General features: G+C 48.2%; 1 protein-coding gene across 1 annotated transcript in view; it reads right to left on the bottom strand.

Moving 5' to 3' along the window:
• The window catches only part of RHBDD3 (rhomboid domain containing 3), a 122,257-nt gene that overhangs the window by 25,630 nt on the left and 77,804 nt on the right, over positions 1-18,823 (bottom strand). The window contains exons 2-3 of the mRNA XM_078667176.1: positions 17,297-18,085; positions 3,715-4,101 (exon numbers count right to left, since the gene is read on the bottom strand). Of these exons, the coding sequence (XP_078523302.1) occupies positions 3,715-4,101; positions 17,297-17,453 (544 nt within the window). The 5' untranslated portion in view covers positions 17,454-18,085. The remainder of the gene's footprint in view (positions 1-3,714; positions 4,102-17,296; positions 18,086-18,823) is intronic.

The raw sequence follows: 18,823 nt of genomic DNA on the forward strand, positions 1-18,823 counted from the left end.
CTCTGAACTACAGGAGAGAACCCACGGAACATATTCAGCACACACAGGGCTAGCAAGAGTTTACCTACGAAAAATACCAACACGCACACATACAATGAGCAGGCACGAGCAATCCTAGGAACAATATAACCAGCTAGCCACTGAGCGTTCAAGAGTGAATATAAGAAACAAAACTAGCACACACTCTGAGCTAACAAGTATGGACAAACAAAGAATACCACCGCGTACAATGAGCCAGCAAAAGTAAATCTACGAAGAATAACAGCACTCACACCGCGCTGCCAAGAATTATCCTAAGGGAATACCACCACACTGAGCTAGCAAGAGCATAAAAAACAAACAAGAATACTAGCACATACTGAGCTAGCATGATGTATTTACACCAAATTTGAACACATTGACAGAGCGAGTAAGAGTGGAACTACACAAATCACCACCACGCTCACTGAAAGGTCAAGAGCGAGCATCTCTGAACAATACCAGCATGCACACAATCAAGTGGGGGCATATACGGAAAGCATCAGCAGGACACAGCGCGTGCAAGAGTGAACTCACGCTGAATTCAGGCACGCGCACCAAGCTAGCAAGAGTGAACCTACACAAAGTTAATCACACACGCTCAGCGTGCAAGAGTGTACGTGTGAAAAGTATCAGCACAATCACAAGCTGACAAGAGTGAGCATCAACGAAAGAGGCACTACAATACTGAGCACACCGGGCTAGCACGAGTGAGCCTCTGCGGAAAATACCAACACACGCACGACGACGATCAGAGTGATAATCTACGAAACATAGCATCTCACACACACACACCGAAGTAACAAGAGGAATCACCCAGGAGAATTAACAATAAACGCACTGACGTAACAAATATATGTATCTGTGGGGAAAAGCAGCGCACACACGAGGTATGGGAATTTACTGGAAAAAAGCACAAGTATCGAGGTGACAAGTATGGGCAGCTTTGAGGAATACCGGCACACACGCTGGAATAACAAGAGCGAGCATCCACCTTCGATACTACAGCAGGGCAAAGGGAACTCAAGAGGCCGAAAACTCAACAGTGCACACCGCGTAGCACAGGCGAGAATCTACCCGCCGGCGCAAAATAGTGCGGGTATGTGAGAAGTGCCACACAACACACAGGTGCACACACTAATGCAGCACGAATGAACACAAATACGTGCATTGGTGTCCACGAGGTAGGAAATTTGAAAACCTACCACAAACCTCACTGGTGATGCTGTACACAGGGAGCATTTTTCGAAATAAGAACTCGCACACTTATATAACAACAGTGAGCAGATATGTGTCCACGCTGGAAACAGGGCGGCTTCTATGAGAAACACGGCTACAGAATGGTCGGTTCTCTTTTAAAACTACTTTATATGAATTGTGCAAATGCGCATGCAAGTGTCGTTGACTTAATTTGCGCCGATAATTGTATTGCTACTATATATAAGAACTGGGCCACATTCGACGTATTATAAAGTCGCGCTAAGGTGCACAGTGCTGTAAACAGTGCTGAAGGTTCCCGCTTGTGGTTTCCGGCAAGTCGTGCAAAGGAAAAGTTATTCACATGGACATCCACTTTAAACTATTAGGAGCAGAAGAGCTCTTCTGTTCCGAATAGCGCATTATTTGCAAAGCTCAGTCGCGCATTATTTCACACACTCACTGGCTGATAATGTGAATGGAACGTGCTGAGCGTGAGCACTGCGCGTGCTGGGTGCTTATTTCAGTAGAGGTTGTGAGATTAGTAGGTGTTACAGGGCTCCGCGGCCCCGACAGTGGGCGGGGGGGCGCAGGTGCCTACCTGCCGGCCTTGGTGATGATCATCTCGGTGCCAAAGTCGTGGAAGCGCTTCCAGAGCTCGGACCCCTGCAGCTCCACCTGAGCGATGGGGGGCGAGGCAGACCTGCTCTCGGCGCAGGGCTTCGGCCGCTTCTCTGCAAGAGACCGAGAGAGGGACAGTGAGACAGGGCAGGGACTGTGAGACAGGGCAGGGTCAGTGAGACAGGTCAGGCAAAGGGAAAGGACCAGGGGCGCCCCAGGGACCAACGAGACAGGGTGCCAGGGCTAGGGCGCCAACAATTTATGTATTTGAAAGTGTCACCAGTGCGTGTCATGCAGGCTCCTCCGGGGCTCCATGCGTCTCCGGGCGGGACTTCCGTCAGCTGGAGGAACACAACTCCGCTCCTGCCGTCTCTTCCCCCGGGGCTCCCTCAGCACACGGGAGCCCCGCACCATCCAGCACTTCTCCTCCGGGGCTCCATGCGTCTCCGGGCGGGGGCGGGACTTCCGGCCTTCTCTCCCACGCACCATGCCAACGGTGCTTCACCCTAACCCCCGTTTCCCCTCCCTTGCCCCACAGGACTCTGCTGACTTGCCTGACGCCGCGGCACCTGAGCCCTTCGAAGCATTCTTGAAGGGAGAGGACACGGACGGCGGGAGGGGGCGGGAGGGGGCGGGAGGGGACACGGACGGCGGGAGGGGGCGGGAGGGGACACGGACGGCGGGAGGGGGCGGGAGGGGGCGGGAAACGTGCACAGGACAGCGAGGGGGGGGGGCGGAAAGGCACACGGAGGGGGCGGGACGGACGGCGGGAGGGGGCGGGAGAGGACACGGAGGGGGCGGGAATGGACAGCGCATCTGAATTCACTTTCAGTGAAAGGGGAGGGAACGGGAAAAAACGTAACTCTGCCCTGGGAAAAAATCTCGGGAACGCCCCCGAATCTGGTCCGGCCTTGACGGACAGATCCGGCACCCAATGGCTAGCCTCCATTTATGGAGCTAGCCAATGAGAGCCGGGGGACGTTCCCGAACTGCTTAGTGTCGACATAGGATTTCACCTGCGCTGAAAGGCTGCGCAGAGCGCAGCCTTTCGGCAGGCGAAACCCAAAAAGGTTTCCAGATCCAGTCTGATGCATTGGAATATTCAAAGGGTGAGGAATCTGCGGCTAGATAGAGTGTCTACCAGAAAGAGCGTTACGGAAGGTAAGTAACTAACTTGTTCTTCGAATAGGGTGTGCAATGTCATTTGTGTACAACCTTAGAGAGGTAGTTGTCTGGAGAACGTACATTAATCAGATCTGACAAGCAACATGTGCTGCTAGACAACAATGTAGCCACCTGAAGAAGTGTTGCTCAGGGGCCTCTGAGGACTCCTCTGACCCAACAAGAGTAGGTCCTTCAAGAGACATGGTACACTCTCTGACAATTAAACCCCTGGACAGTAAGCCTGGCCCATGCCCCTGAAGAGTAGACCTCAAAGAAGTGAATTCTAAATGATCAAACATGAAGGAGCAGGGCAACTCCTGAGAAAAGACTAGCCCAGAAAAGCATAACAGTGTCTAACCATCCAAGACAGTTTACAATGTTATGTAGAAAGGGAACTAGCGTCATCCGTTACTGGGTTATAAAAACGCCTGGAGCTTAATAGCAGGAGTATTACATTTGACTGCAAGTGTTGAGTTTCATTATTCATCTTTAAAAAGAGCAGGTATGAAAAACGTATTTTGCAGTTGTAGAACAGCAGACAAATCGTGGCCCTAGTGATATAAGGGTTTGTGGTTTACATTGGACAAACGGCACATTTACATACATATTCACGTCTCAAAAAAGATTCAGGTACTCCCCTTCACAAATATATGTTTTATCCTGTAGTCCATTGCAAGCTTGTGCCCTCATTAGGGTCCACTGATGAAAGGATACAGAAGAGTCCAGTAAGTAGCCCACAAATGTACAAGAGTATGGGGGGTTCATGGAACAATAAATAAGTAAATAAAATAATTGCGCAAGGAAGTGCCAATGCTACAATACGTCCCAGCACCCCTCTTCGCCGAGTAAATGACCTTGCCGCCAACAAGCCAATGTGCACAGTGGTGAACCCACAGGAACTAACAGGTGACTGGAAAAGGAGCAGGGCAGGGATGAGGTAGAGAGCTGATGACATTGTGGCAACAAGGGCAGTGCGCTGCAGGTAAGGCAGGGTCCCCAGTGCACGTTCCTCATTCCAACCCATTACAACAAAGATGAGAAGGTCGAGGAACAAGAAGGACGTGCCTGGAGGGCACACAGGATAGGTGAACATGCGATGCACTGTGGGAGCAAAGAAAAGAAGAGAACATTTGTGAAAAGCACCAAAGAGTATGTATAAAAAAGAGTAAACATTGCGTTGTTTATTTCATGTTAATGGGATGCATCGTGGTGAAGGTGTAAACAAATTTCACACATAAGGTAGGTATTCACTGTTTCACTCAAGATAAGAAATAGCAATTCAGTCATTATTCTGTGACACCTAGAAGGCACAATGTACAGGATTTTTTTACTGGTTTTGTATATGGCTAGTCTCTCTGCTATTCTGGCTACAAATGTAATATCTTTAAACCCCAAGAAGAGACACTGATGCAAAGGAATGGTGTAAAATTCCAAACAGGCGTCAGGCCCCCACTTGATGGATTCTTTAAAATACAAGGCGTTGCCACATTCATCGATATGAACCCAAAAAGCATAAAGGATTTTATGAGATTGGTGTTTAACAGGCTGCACAACTTAGAACTGTGCACAGCAGGTATTTGATGAAAACTGGCACTTTCTGCCGGGTCGTCCCAGATGTTTTGCCTTTGCTTAACCCTATTTTTGATGTTATGGAACTCTTTACCCCTCCTGACCAGTGATACAATGCTTTAAACATGATGAAATTGGTATACACCCGACTGACATATTTAACATACCTATAGGTCCCTGGCACATGGTACCAAGGTGTACCCTGTAAGTTCAATGTCAGTGGACTGCAGCAACCATTGTGCCATCTAATACTATGGCAATGTAAACATCACTGCAGGCCTGCCACCAGGAGCCTTGCTGTGCAGGTTATAACTGCAAGTTCGATCTGTCAAAATAACCCATTGTGACAGGCCTAAAGCTTCCTTTTAAATATTTATAAGTCACCACAAACGTACACCTTATTGCTGACAAAGCAGAGTGCTTCATATTTAAAAGTAGGACATGTAAGAAAGTTTAATGTAAAACATGTCCTTACAGTGATTACCATCTCAATGCTATTTTCCCTATAGGAAGGCTGGCGGTTCCATAGGAAAACCATGGAATTCAATATTAAATACCGATACTGTATCTGGGGTATGGGACTAGCATAATTAAAGAGCTATTTTTAATGGATATTAAAAATCTGGGGTGGGCGAGCCACTCAAAGCTCGAGCCAGGCTCGAGCTTGAGACCTGGCTCTGGCTCAACATGAGGTCCAGGATGAGGCGTTATGACCAGAGCTGCTGACTTCTGAACTAGGGAACAAGGTTTGAGTCTCTGCATCGTTCATCATCCTCTGGTTCTGGGCAAATGACAATCTCCCTGTGCCTATAAAAATGAACGTGACCTTGTGTAATGTAACTGCACTCCAATACCTTTCAGTCGAGTTCGCCTTTATAAAAACTGCAGACAAAATGCACAAAGTAGTAAAAACTAAAATTTTAACATAGAAAAGGAACGACAAATAGATACCCAGTTATTGGCTGATTTGTACATAGTGAAATGAGGGCTTTCCCCTTAAACTGAGTGATCTAAGGCAAATATTTTATTTCAGCAAAACTTCTTTTTCATCATTGTCGCGTATGAAAGCACTTTCAAATATGTTAGTTCAGAATACTAGTTGTACAAAAACCTATTGTGTTTGATTTAAGACTATAACATTGCGCTATACTAATGTGTGTCACTGCAGGGTTTACATGAGAGCTGTCTTGCCTCTTAGTTCACTAATGATTCATTGTTTAAAAACTATCACTTTTATTAAGTACTTTCAGTGATGTGCTATAATGTGACTTATTAATGTCAAAGCTTACACATGCTAAAGAAATACACGGGGGGCGTGGCCAACAGCCGAGTATGGCGGCTGCCTGATAACGGAGCTCCGGACCCGAGCCCACTAAGATCCTGAAATGTACTAACTCTACCTGCTGTGTGGACGGCGAAAGCGGTTGGGGAACATCAAGAGGGCAGAGCTGTACCCTCGGATCTGATCGGAGGTTGCGATGTGCCGTTTTTTCCTTTCACGCCGCAGAAGGCGAGAGGTGCGGCGGGGGGATGGGCGCCGCCCCTGTCCGGCGGACGGAGACCGCGAATGCCGGCGGCCGCTGAGTCGAGTCTGATACAGCGACTCTGACCGGCGCAACTTGACACTCGCCAGCTGCGGACACACTGGAGCTCCGCTGACGGGAGCTGACACGCTGAAGGAGGTGTGGCGATTTGTGGAGGTGGGCCGGGGCACGCTGCTACCGAGCCCGGGGATGCGGTGAGGCCTGTCCTTCACTGGCGCTGTGCCCCGAATGCCGCGGTCAGCACTGAGGTGCGGCGCGCTCCCCTGCATCGTCTGTGACTGCCTGTAGCTGTCGGGAGGATCGGAGAGGCGCCTCAACGACACACTGAGGTGGGAGTGATCCGGGCACACACGCAGGGACTGCAGCATACCGGGCGGACCTCCGGCGGCGGCGGCCATTTGTAATTGGGCCAACTGTGGACTGCTGTGGGTAAGACCGGCTGCCCCTGCCTGATCTCTAGGAGCTGCGCGGACTGGACAGCGAGTGCTCCCTACTAGAGGCCTAGCCCCTGATGCCTGGAAGATAGTGTGTGGAGGTAGGGGGCAAACTGCGCAGGCCTTGACTGCAAACGCTGTGGAGCGGGCTTCTTGGGAGTACGACACACAGGGGGACACGCTGTCATGAGGTGAATGCCCCCCCTGGGGTACATGGTCCAGACACCACAGCCATATCGCTCACACTGCCGGGGACGTGAGGAGGCATATTCGGGACTGCTATTGGAGATCTACCTTTCTCCCCTGGGTATTATCGCCTGAACCTACGCCATATCTTCCCCCCTGGTGCGGGCCACAAGAGGGATTGCTATGCGTAGCGGTGCTACACTCCACGAAACCGCGTGACGGGAGCAGTGCGGGCTCCCCTCCCACGTTACTGGGGGTGTGCTTTGACGGGCTGGGCCACGCCCGGTGAGTGGATCGTGGAGAAGTGTGGCTCAGGGGTTAGAGGCAGCAGACCCGGGAGCTGAGATCGGTCCTGGACCAGGGTTCAATTCCCCGCCTCGGCGGGTCTTGGGCTAAAAAATTCCACGGACTCGATAATTCTCGCCCCGGTGCCTCCTCGACTCTCGGGTTCACACTCTGCGACTCTGGGCAATAGCTTGCTTAATCTCCACAACGGCCCCTCGCGGCGGGATGCCTGACTTTCACCTTGTGGATACCCTGATATCTCACAGGGGAATACCAGGACGGGTTCCCTAAGCAAGCGCCGGGAAACCCACTGCGGGTAGCTGTGCGCTATATAAGCTCAACTACATTTACATTTACATTGACGGCAATACCATTAGCTTTTGGCGCCTGAAACCCAGTTGGTGCCCGAGTGTGACCTGGAAGAGTACCGCCCTTTCATTAGACCTGTGGCTTTGCTGGACTACGGCGGAGTGCAGCACTGTTCTATCGATATGGGGCGCAACAAGTTGAAGCAGTCGGGACAGGCGGTAACGGGCCCCACACAGGATATGAATGACGAAGTGGATAATACGCAGGAGTCGGACAGTATTCCCCCTACGGTGGTGCCTAGGCAGGCAGACAAACTGGACCTTATTCTGCAGGAGGTACGCGACTCCAGGAAGGCCATTGAATCGCAGATAGGTGCCCTAACAACTGGCTTAACCCTGCTGAGGGTGGAGCACACGAAAGTAGCTGATAAAGTGAAAGAACATGCCACGGCCTTGGCGGAAGTGCTCCCGCAGCAAAAACAAACAGCGGCCGATGTGAAACACCTACAGACGCAGATGGCGGCCTTAATAGACTGGGTGGAGGACGCAGAAGGGAGAGCAAGGCGCAATAACATTAGGGCGATCGGCCTGCCGGAGAGAAGTGAGGGGATAGACGCGACAAGGTACATGGAGCAGTGGTTTAGGGACCATGTCATGCTGGAAGGACTCCCCTCGCAATATTGCATCGAAAGGGCGCATCACATACCTACTGGCAGACCGAAGTCGGGTACCCCGCCTTATTGTGAAACTACTCAACTTTAGAGATAGGGATGTACTATTGAGGAAGGCCCGTGAGAAGGCGCCGATCACCTTCGAGAACGGGAGAGTCTCCCTATACCCGAACTACACAGTGATAGTGCAACGCCAGCGCTCCTCATTCCTAGATGTGAAGCGTCGGCTACGAGACTTGAATATCCAATATGCCCTGTTGTTTCCGGCGCGCCTGAAGATCATTCATGACCACAAAACCTACTTCTTTGAGAGCCCCGGTGACGTGGAGGACTGGATCAAAGTGATGGAGCTGACTGCCGCTGAGAACGCCACTAACCGCCAGGACTTCCCCAAGAGAACTCAGAAGAATGCTTCGGGGGGCCGCAGGGGAGGTCGCGTCAGACAGCTCATTCTGGACAAGCGAGTTCCCTCGCAGCGGCTACACCAATACAAACAACAAGCGATCGTCGCGACTGCGACCTTCACGAATGGACAGCGAGCCGATAATGAGACTAAATCCTCCACGGACAATGAGTTATCTCATGGATCGGACTCTGAGGGCAGCGTAGCCCTGTTCCCCTCGGCTACCCCTCAACTCAATTGATTACGGACTTATTTGGCTGATGCACACACGCAAGTATACATTGTGCTGTACCTTTTCTGTGGAATGTACCTGAAATACGCCGTTCTCTGTTATTTGCTGTTTATATGCTTACTGCAGGAAAGTAATGATTGGGCTCGAGTACTGTTGTAACTTCAAAGTGCTCTGTTCAAGTAATACGCATATGCATGCGAGGTGTAGTAGCCGCCCCCCACTTGGCGAAGGCCCTTGGATTGCGAATTTTGCTTTGCTTGTTGCAATGTGATGTTGTGGTCTGGAATGGTTCCGGTTACAGACCGTGTATTGGGAACGTTGGGGGGGATGGTCACCTACATAACGCAGATGTCACTCTAGTCACTTTCGCAGCCGCTGCGGTTGCACCCCTACTGCTGTACGGCTTGACCCCATGCATGTACAGGACAGCTGTAACGTAGTCACCTGGAATATACTGGGTATGGGCACCACACATAAGCGCCACAGGATACATGCGCTACTGCTTCGACGCAAGGTACAGATAGCCTGCTTACAGGAATCGCACATGATAGCCAGCGAAATAGCCAAAGTCAGGAAGAAATGGAGAGGGCAGGTTTTCTCCACCTCTTCCTCAGGCTACGCTAGAGGATCTACGATTTTGGTATGTCATGGAGTGCCTTTCGTGGCTCTTGATCAGAAAATTGATAAGGAGGGTAGGTTTGTTTTTGTGCGGGGGACACTGGACAGAAGACTAGTGGTGTTAGGATCCATATATGCCCCTAATTTCGATCAAGACAAATACTGGGACACTATCAGCGGAGCACTTGCGGGATGGGATACCTGCCCTTGGATACTAGGTGGGGACTACAATACGGTAGTGGATGTCACCCCAGGTAGATCTAACCCGCCACTGCGTGGCGCGGGGGTATTTAAACAAACTGAGGCATTAGTGCGCTGGATGAATGGATGGAGGTTATGTGACGTATGGAGGGTGAGACACCAGGACCACCGAGAATACTCGTTTTATTCGGCAGTACACGCCTTACACACTAGAATAGACAGTGTCCTATGCTCGGATGACATTGCAGGGCAGGTCCTTAGTTCCACATACCTCCCAAAAACATTCTCCGACCACAACCCGCAAGAGATCAGCATTACATGGGGTAGGGTACATACACCGGTCCCCACGTGGCGCTTTTGGCCACAGCTGCTGGAAGACACAGTGTTCCGTGCGGACTTATCACACACAATGGAATGATACTTCACTGAGAATAGCGGCACAGCGACCAGTAGGTTGATAGAATGGGATGCATTCAAGGCGGTGTTGCGGGGTAGAGCGATTAGCGCGACAGTGGATACACAACAGGAATTACATAAGTCACTGATAGACACTGAAACACAAATGGGCAGATTGGAACAGTTGGTGGCGACTGACGACACACACTCGGAAGCGCTACAGGAAGCGCGGATTAAACATGCCGAACTGTTAGAGTCACTTAGAGCCATAGACTATCAGGAATACACCAAAAGGACGCATGTGGACGCAGATAAGGCAGGCACATTGTTAGCTAGGCTGCTCCGGGACGCTCCTCCCGCAATTGTGATCAATGAAATCAGGACGGCAGATGACACAAAAGTGTATACGCAGGGTGAGATTAACGAAGCCTTCAAAACATATTATGATTCTTTATATGACAAACCAGTAGAGATATCCCCCGAACGTACAGATACTTTCCTCTCCTCACTGACCTTCCCCACTCTATCGGAAACGGCGCAAAAGGAGCTCTCAGGGCCTGTAACCTCACAAGAAATCAAAACTGCCATGAAGAGAATTCCTCGCAACAAAACCCCTGGTATGGATGGCCTGCCCATCGAATTTTACACTACGTACGCAGAGACGCTTGTACCCAAACTGACGGAATTAGCTAAGACGATCTGGGAGGAGGGTGTTTTGCCTCACACTACCGCCCAGGCTCTGGTCATTTCATTACCTAAACCAGGCAGAGATCATGCTGACATGGCTAATTATCGGCCGCTGTCGCTCTTACCCACGGAATACAAAATATTAAGTAAGGTGTTGGCTAACAGACTACAGCCCTACTTAACCCAACTGATACATATAGACCAGACGGGGTTCATACCACCACGAAGCACCTCCCTGAATACTAGGAAGCTACACCACTTAATGTCAGAAGTGCCGCAGCACTTTCCTCAAGCGGGATGTCTTTCTTTAGACCTCAAACAGGCATTCGATTCGATCCACTGGGATTATATGTTTCGGGCGCTGTCACGTTCGGGATACCTGATAGCTATCTAAAGTGGCTACGTCTGCTTTACACAGAGCCGACAGCAAGAGCAAGAACGGGCAGACACATTTCGGGGGAGTAGAAGATACACAGGGGGACGCGCCAGGGTTGCCCACTATCGCCTCTGATTTTTGTCCTAGCCCTAGAACCCCTGGCGATTGCGATGAGACAGAACTTACCGGATATGGGAAAACCACTCAGGCGCACCACCCACCTTTTTTCGGCATATGTGGATGACATACTTGTCTATCTCCGCGACCTTCTTCAGCCCTTAGCTCCGATCTGTGACTTGTTTCGGAACTTGGAAACCATATCCGGTCTTGCCGTGAATGCTGCCAAATCACACGCCTTCTTCTTTACGGACCACGCTGACCTCACGGAGGGGGACTTCGGAGACGCTCCACTATTGGTTGCCCCCATTACATTCAAATACTTGGGTATCCAAGTGTATAGAACAGCTGCCGATCTGTTGGAGGGTAATCTAGGCAGAACACTACGGTCCCCGAGATCCAGTGTGGTTTTCTGGACTTCGCTGCCTTTATCCGTTATGGGAAGGGCGGCAATAGCGAAGAAGGTAGTTCTACCACGACTACTTTACTACTTCACAAATTTGCCTCTAATAGTACCAATATCCACATTTCAAAAGCTGAACACGTTGCTGATAGACCTAATCTGGGGTACAGGGAGACGGCGAATCAGCTTGAAGAAACTGCAAATATGCACTAATATGGGGGGGGCTAGAAGTTCCCGATTTTAGGGCGTATTACTACGCCTGCCAACTACAGTAGCTGTCCTACTGGACAGCTGGACGTAATATCCATGAAATACGATTCACAAAAACTGATTTGGAGACTGGCGCTCTACACACCCTGATGCTACCGAGCTACAAGATGCGTAGAGACTTACCTACACTGCTGACCACCGCATTGACATGCTGGAAGGTGGCGCTCAAATATGCCAAAACGCCCTCCACATACGCTGGTAATGTACCCCTACTGGGCATTCCGCTTGCTGCTGGTACCCTCACTAACCGTACACTAACACCCTGGGCGGAGTCTGGTGTCACCACAGTGGCGGACCTCTTTAGACAGGAGCTCCTAATGGATCACGACACGTTCGTGCACGAGACAGGTGCTCCACAACATTTATTTTTAACCTATGCTGCTCTGATACGATACATTAAAAAACATTGGCCACCACAAGGTCGTGAACCCGACCAAAACGAGCTAGTAAAGATGGTACATTATATGGGGAGGGGGCGGCACCTGTTCCGCTGGATCTACAATGGGATCAGCAACCACACCAGGATCCACCTGGATCCACTGAGAGTGGTGTGGACGGAGGAGATAGGTAGGGTACTATCGGACACCGAATGGGCAAAGATTCTGGAACACCCCAAAAAGGTATCCCGAAACTCGAGGTTCAAATTCATTCAAAACATGATATTACACCGCGCTTATCTGGCTCCTGACCGATTGGATAAAATGTTCCCTCAGACACAACACTCATGCCCCAGATGTCGCGCCCCTTGAGTGGGACTATTACATATGTTGTGGACATGCCCCGATCTGTTCAGCTACTGGGTTAAAGTTAGAGAGATCACAGGAACAGCGACGCACCTTCTGCTGCATGACACAGTGGAGGCATGCTTGCTTGGATTACACAAACACAGGTCTAAACACAAAGTACAATTTAGATTCGTCGACCTGGCTCTACTTCTGGCCCGTAGGAACATTACAATGCGGTGGAAATCAGGCAGGCCCCCTGAAATATGCAACTCGTACACAGAAGTGGTGAAATGGAGTAGAGCAGAAGGCGCAGCGCTGCGTAGGGAAGAGGCAAGGGGATTACGAAAAACACAGATAGCCTTAGATTGGGAGTCAATGTTAGAAGAGTTAAAGTCCAAGGAGCCCGAGGTGTTCATATGACATTGTTCCTGAATGTGCATTCAAAACTACGAATTGCCCATACCCCGCTATCTACGGAAATGTGCGGCTAGGCCCTGTATGTGTATGAAGACTGAGCGCTGGACGGGATACAAGTGAAATGATACGGATGATGGGTTATGTTATGTTATGTTATGTTATTTAATCTTTTGTATAGCGCACGGCTACTCAAAAAGAGTGTCCCGGCGCTTTTAGTAAAGAGGGCTGCATCCTAATAACATAGCACAGTTAAAATGAAAAAAGACAGAGGCCAAGCGGGCACACAAAAAGCGGGCTACTGAGTGAACAGCCAGGTTTTAAGGCCTTTTCTAAAGGCAAGTAGGCTGGTAGCTCCCCGCAAAGTGAGCGGCAGAGAGTTCCACAACTGTGGCGCTAGTAGTCCAAAGGAGCGGCCTCCCAAACGAGCTCTCCTCACTCGCGGGACAACCGCCAGGAACAGGGATTCCGACCTCAAAGAGCGAGTCGGATGATAAAAGGCCAGTCTCTATTGGAGGTACTTTGCTCCCACCGCATGGAGGGCCTTATAGGCCAGAGTCAAAGCCTTAAAGGCAATCCGTTTCCGGATTGGAAGCCAGTGCAAGGTCTTCAACAGACCCGCTGCACTGGCCCGTCTATTTAAACCAAAAATAGCTCTCGCGGCAGCGTTCTGCACCACTTGGAGCCGCTGCAGCAAATATTCTGGCAGGCCCAGGTAAAGAATGTTCGAGTAATCTAACCTGGACCCGATAAGAGCCTGCACCGTCAGCTTCCTGTGCTCCTCAGACAACAGGGGAAGGAACCTCCGCAGCATCCTAAGGAGGCCAAAGCAGGTGCCCGACACCCCGAGGACCTGGGATTTCAGAGTTAGCCCATTATCCATCTTGACCCCCAAATTCTTAGCAATTTTGGAAGAACAAGACGGAGGAAACATATTAATGGGCCACCAAGCCTGCCAGTCTGGCTCTGCCTCACACCCAAAGAAGAGTACCTCGGACTTATCGGAATTGCACTTGAGGGTTTGTAGGGTGACCACAGTTCTCTGGGGTGGGGGGTTTACACAGGGTTGTTTCTTTATGATTGATTATCGTGAATCACAGATATGCATTTGCAAGATACATATGTAGCAATGTTAATATGTATGACTTGTCATAAACTCTTTACGAGCAATTTACAGGACTGTAAACGAACTTAAAATCAATAAAATATGTTAAAAAAAGTTTTAAAAAATGCTAAAGAAATACACTTTTTAAAACATTTGAAGGGAATTCATCATATTTTACGTGGTTTGTTGTATGATTTGTATAGCAAACATTTTCAGGACTTGGCTCATGCATGGCTCAAAGAGCAGAGCCAGACCCATGACTCGGCTCTCCGGGTTGATTTGTTAGCTCGCCCATCTCTATTTAAAATCCATTTTAATGCTGATGTTGATTTTTTTTTAGATATCATGGGCAAGTAACTTTTAGAAAGTTGTCTTTGCCCTGCCTGAAGCCCCTTGAAGCTAAATCTGCATTTTGCTCTTCAATGTCTGCCAGCCAGTAATTATATGGCACTGAGTGGTATTATGTGGAGTGTATTTATGTTGCATTGAGTAGAGTGCAATTATGTGGCGTGTAATTATGTGGCACTGAGTGGTATTATGCGGAGTGTATGTTGTATTGAGTGCAGTGTAATTATGTAGCAAATAATTATGTGGCACTGAATGGTATTGTGTGCAGTGTATGTTGCATGCAGTAGAGTGTAATTATGTGGCACTGAGTGGTATTTGGAGTGTATGTTGCATTGAGTGCAGTGTAATTATGTAGCATATAATTATGTGGCAGTGTGTGGCATTATGTGGAGTGTATTTATGTTGCATTGAGTAGAGTAAGTATGTGGCGTGTAATTATATGGCACTGAGTGGTATTATGTGGAGAGTATTTATGTTGCATTGAGTAGAGTGTAATTATGGGGGGTGTAATTATTTGGCACTGAGTGGTATTATGGGGAGTGTATGTTGTATACAGTAGAATGTAATTAAGTGGCGTCTAAGTATGTGGCACTGAGTGGTATTATTTGGAGTGTATGTTGCATTGAGTGCAGTGTTTGTTTCAGTTCACTACAAAGTGCATTCATGGAACTAAGGGATGAGTATGCACTCACTCGCGATAGGCAAACATGTCACAATATGAGAACGCTGAAATCACAATATATGAGTGGGGTGGAATGAGTGATGGCTCTGGAGAGGGAATGGGTCTTTATATCATGGGGAAAGAGTGAGTACTCTGTCGCGAGGGATAAGTGTAAACCAGCGTGGCCAGAGGAATGGTGAGTCTGGAGTGGACATTCGCGTGAAAAGACTAGTTGGGAGTGAGCACAGATGCCGCAAGCGGTGAGTGGAAGGTGAAATGCTGATGGGTCACAAAGACCACGAGAGATGACTGTAGAATGATCAGGGATGTCATGTGCAGTGAAATGGTTGGTGCGAGAGAAAAGGTGTGTGGGAAGTGAGCTTTGATGTCATAGAAGTGTAGAATGGACGGTCACCATAGAAAATGGTGAGAGGGTCATAAAGACACTAGAGACTATTGAGTGAAAACTCAAGTAAGAAGAGGTGATTGTGAACTGGGATCGATGTCATGACACAACGATTTAAAGAGGGAACTCATGACACGAGAGATGGTTGTGGACCGGCCTCCGATCTCACAAGAGACGAATATAGAATGACCATTGATGCCAAGTGAGAATTAAGGACTGGGCACCGGAGTATTGAAAAATGAACAGGGAAAGGTCAGTAACGTTACGAAAGATGGGTCGTGTTGGCACAGAGGTCACAAGAGACAACTGGGAAATAGGAGTTATGTAGCAAGAGACGAGTGTAAAGTGTACCCTGATGTCATGAAAGCGGAGTGTGAGAGCTAACGTTATAAACAAATTACGAGGTGTGTCGAGTCGACCCATGTGACATGAGGTGGGTGCATCAGAAAGAAGAGATCGGATGAAGGAAGCATAGCCGACATAAACTACCAAAGACGAGTTGGGAATGTGTACTGGTGCCACAACAGACATGCCAATTTTGCACTGATGTTGTACGTGTGTGGATGTTTGGGCCAAAGAACTGAGAATTTCACTCTTGTTATAGTCACTTAATGGAGTGGAAAATTGAGCATTGCAGCCCTAATCCTTACCAGAAACAGCGTACTCTCGTTGCAACAAAAAAAAATCCCATCTGTCTCTGACCTCAGAGATGTCTTGCTGTTTACCTAAAAAGGTCTTACTCTGTGCTAGAGGCAGCGGTGAGCTGCCAAGACAGTTCTTTATCTATTCATACTAAAAAAAATGACAATCACCCATACAAATGCTACCCTTGAATGCATAGACCTAAGTTCTGGTGCTCAAAACTATAGAGGGCAAAGTAGAACAAGCCCGGGAGTGGTGCACGCACTCTAAGAGGAATTTGCATCAAGGCCAGCGCGATCTCCATCTGTTTCCAATTATGATCATTGGAAACAGATGGCGCTGCTGCTCGCTACCGCGCCTCTAGGCCAAGGCAGAGAGCAGGCGGGCCATGCTCCCGCCTTTGGCTAATTGCATGCTGTCTTTCTTAGAAAGACGCACGCAAAGGCCAATAGGTGTGATTTTTTAAAAAGCACATGCACAAGAGTGTGTTTAGAGTTGAAAAAGCCCTTACTTAAAGTCTCGCAGAGCAGTGCATGCACGCTAGCTCAGGCGAGACCTAAAAATGACCCCATCTGATTATTCTAATAACTGTGTTTAGATTGTCAAGATCTGATTTTGGAAGCTATATACCTTTGCTGTGGTTGCCACTGGATTCCTTTCTCTTATCCTACATAATAACCAACGATCATTTACCCCATGGTTGATCATTACACTGTAATCTGTTCATCTCCCTTTCAAGTTAAGAAGAGGTCTAATTGTATGTCCTCTACAGCAGTAGTATTTAAATTCGGATGTTACAACATATTTTCTATTGTAAAATTGATATAATTGTCTTCATCTACATTCATTTATTTTTGCCCAACATTATTCCAATAATGTAATGCTTATATTTTGTTGCTTTTGATTGTTTTTCTAGATACCTTACCATCCAGCTCCTTGTTGGTCTCTTCTGCATGACTTTGAGCCAGCTATAGATCATTTATTTGTGATACGAGTTGTTATTGTTAGTGCCACGTTGCCAGACTTCTGTCTTAAAAGAACTTGCAGATCTTTTTGTTTTAAATGCTTTTAACATGTTTAGTGCAACATATGTGATGTAGTATTAGTGCTTATTCTTTCTATCTGTTCATTGTTTCCACCCATACTTATGACTTTATATATAACAATCGTTTTATTTGTAAACTCATCCCTTATCGTACCACTTGTGACTCTTACTTCATAAATAAAATGTGACAGATGGATGAAGGGCAACACTGAAAACTTTCCAGTCTGATTTACTACAAGTGAGTTCTCACCTTGGTAGTGCCAGACAACCAGGTTTGGCTCCAGCCTCAGTAGGTCACACCAATCCATCATATGTAGGCAGCATAGTAGCAGCATCAGTACAACAGAGGCCACGGGTGGGCCATCGGGTCCACAGGCCCTTCTCAGGCCCCTTCTAAGGTGATGCATTGAAGGTCTAATACACCATGACCGGATGTGAAGACGATCAGTCTGCCTACCTCATCAACTTAAAAGGGAGTTGTCCAAGTTCATGATAGCCATGCACCGCAGATAATGTACAAGTAAAGTTCTATGTAGCTGAATGGAGACTGGGCTGACAGGAAGCTGATTTTGCAGTGTCCTGCAGAAAAATACCATGGTCAAGTCCTGGGATATGATGGGATGGGGTGAACTGGGGGTTCCAGAAAGAACTTAATAGCAAGGATGGAGGATCCGACTGATGATTAGGTCAGCAGTGTGTTCCAGATACAGCAGAGATGGGAAGACCAGGGAATCATCCTGCTCAAGAGACAGCACAGGCCTAGATCTTAGCGGTCAATCTAGGCAACAGCTTCATCCATCTGCTCCAGTAACAACATGAGATCAAGGTAATAGCAATCTCTCCAGGGTTAGGATTATTAGTGCACTGCAGATACAGCAAAGCATTAAGGCTCTTAAGGTCAGCCTGCAGAATGGGTTAACAGCCAGCTTAATTCTCAGCCCATGATCAGGTCCTGCATGGTAAGGAAGCTTTCTGTCTGCCACGATTTAAAGTCCCGAAGGCTCTCCTGGTCCTGCCAGAGCTTCATTCCTTTTCTTCCCTGCAAGATAAAAGACAAGTGAGAAAATTGAGTTATAGGAGTTCACAGAGGATGTTATCAGGCAGATGGTGAGGGTTGTATGTGAAACTATGGAATACAAAAACATCGACCTTCAACAACAGACGGCAAGATACTGACTTGCACAACTTCATCAAAGTAAGCCTAAGCAGAGGAGTGCAGATTTACTATTCTACTCCACAGATTTTTACCTTGATGATATATGCAAGTCGATATATTGCAGTCTATATTGTTGCATAAATGTCAACATTTAAAAGTCAACACTGTGGTATCACACCATGGTAAGACACATTGTGGAAACTGGAAATAGTGAGTTGTTTCTGAACCATATGCTACAGTTTTACATGCTGTACTGCCTGTGCTGTAGGTAAGCTGCTGCTCTCTGATGCAGTAATGTTCACTGTAACAGTTACTGGAGGTACTGTCTGGTACAGAGAACCTGCATTTGATCAACTTGAAAGGGAGAGGACTGACACTTCCCACCATGATTGCATCTCTTTTAATGGTACAGCACCAGCACTTTCCAAAAGCAAACAGGTACTCTAAGATCATGAGTGCCAGCACTTTTACATATCTAGTTAGTTCATTTTATGTACTTGAACATTGAAACCTGCTAGTTTAAAAGGCATTTGGGCCACTACCAGGCCCCATTGGGAACCCACCACTCTTCTTCCAACAACGGACCTTCCCCACCATTTTTCCCAGAATGCAGCATGGAAT

This window comes from Lissotriton helveticus, chromosome 11, assembly GCF_964261635.1.
Source record: "Lissotriton helveticus chromosome 11, aLisHel1.1, whole genome shotgun sequence".
NCBI classification, from domain to species: domain Eukaryota; kingdom Metazoa; phylum Chordata; class Amphibia; order Caudata; family Salamandridae; genus Lissotriton; species Lissotriton helveticus.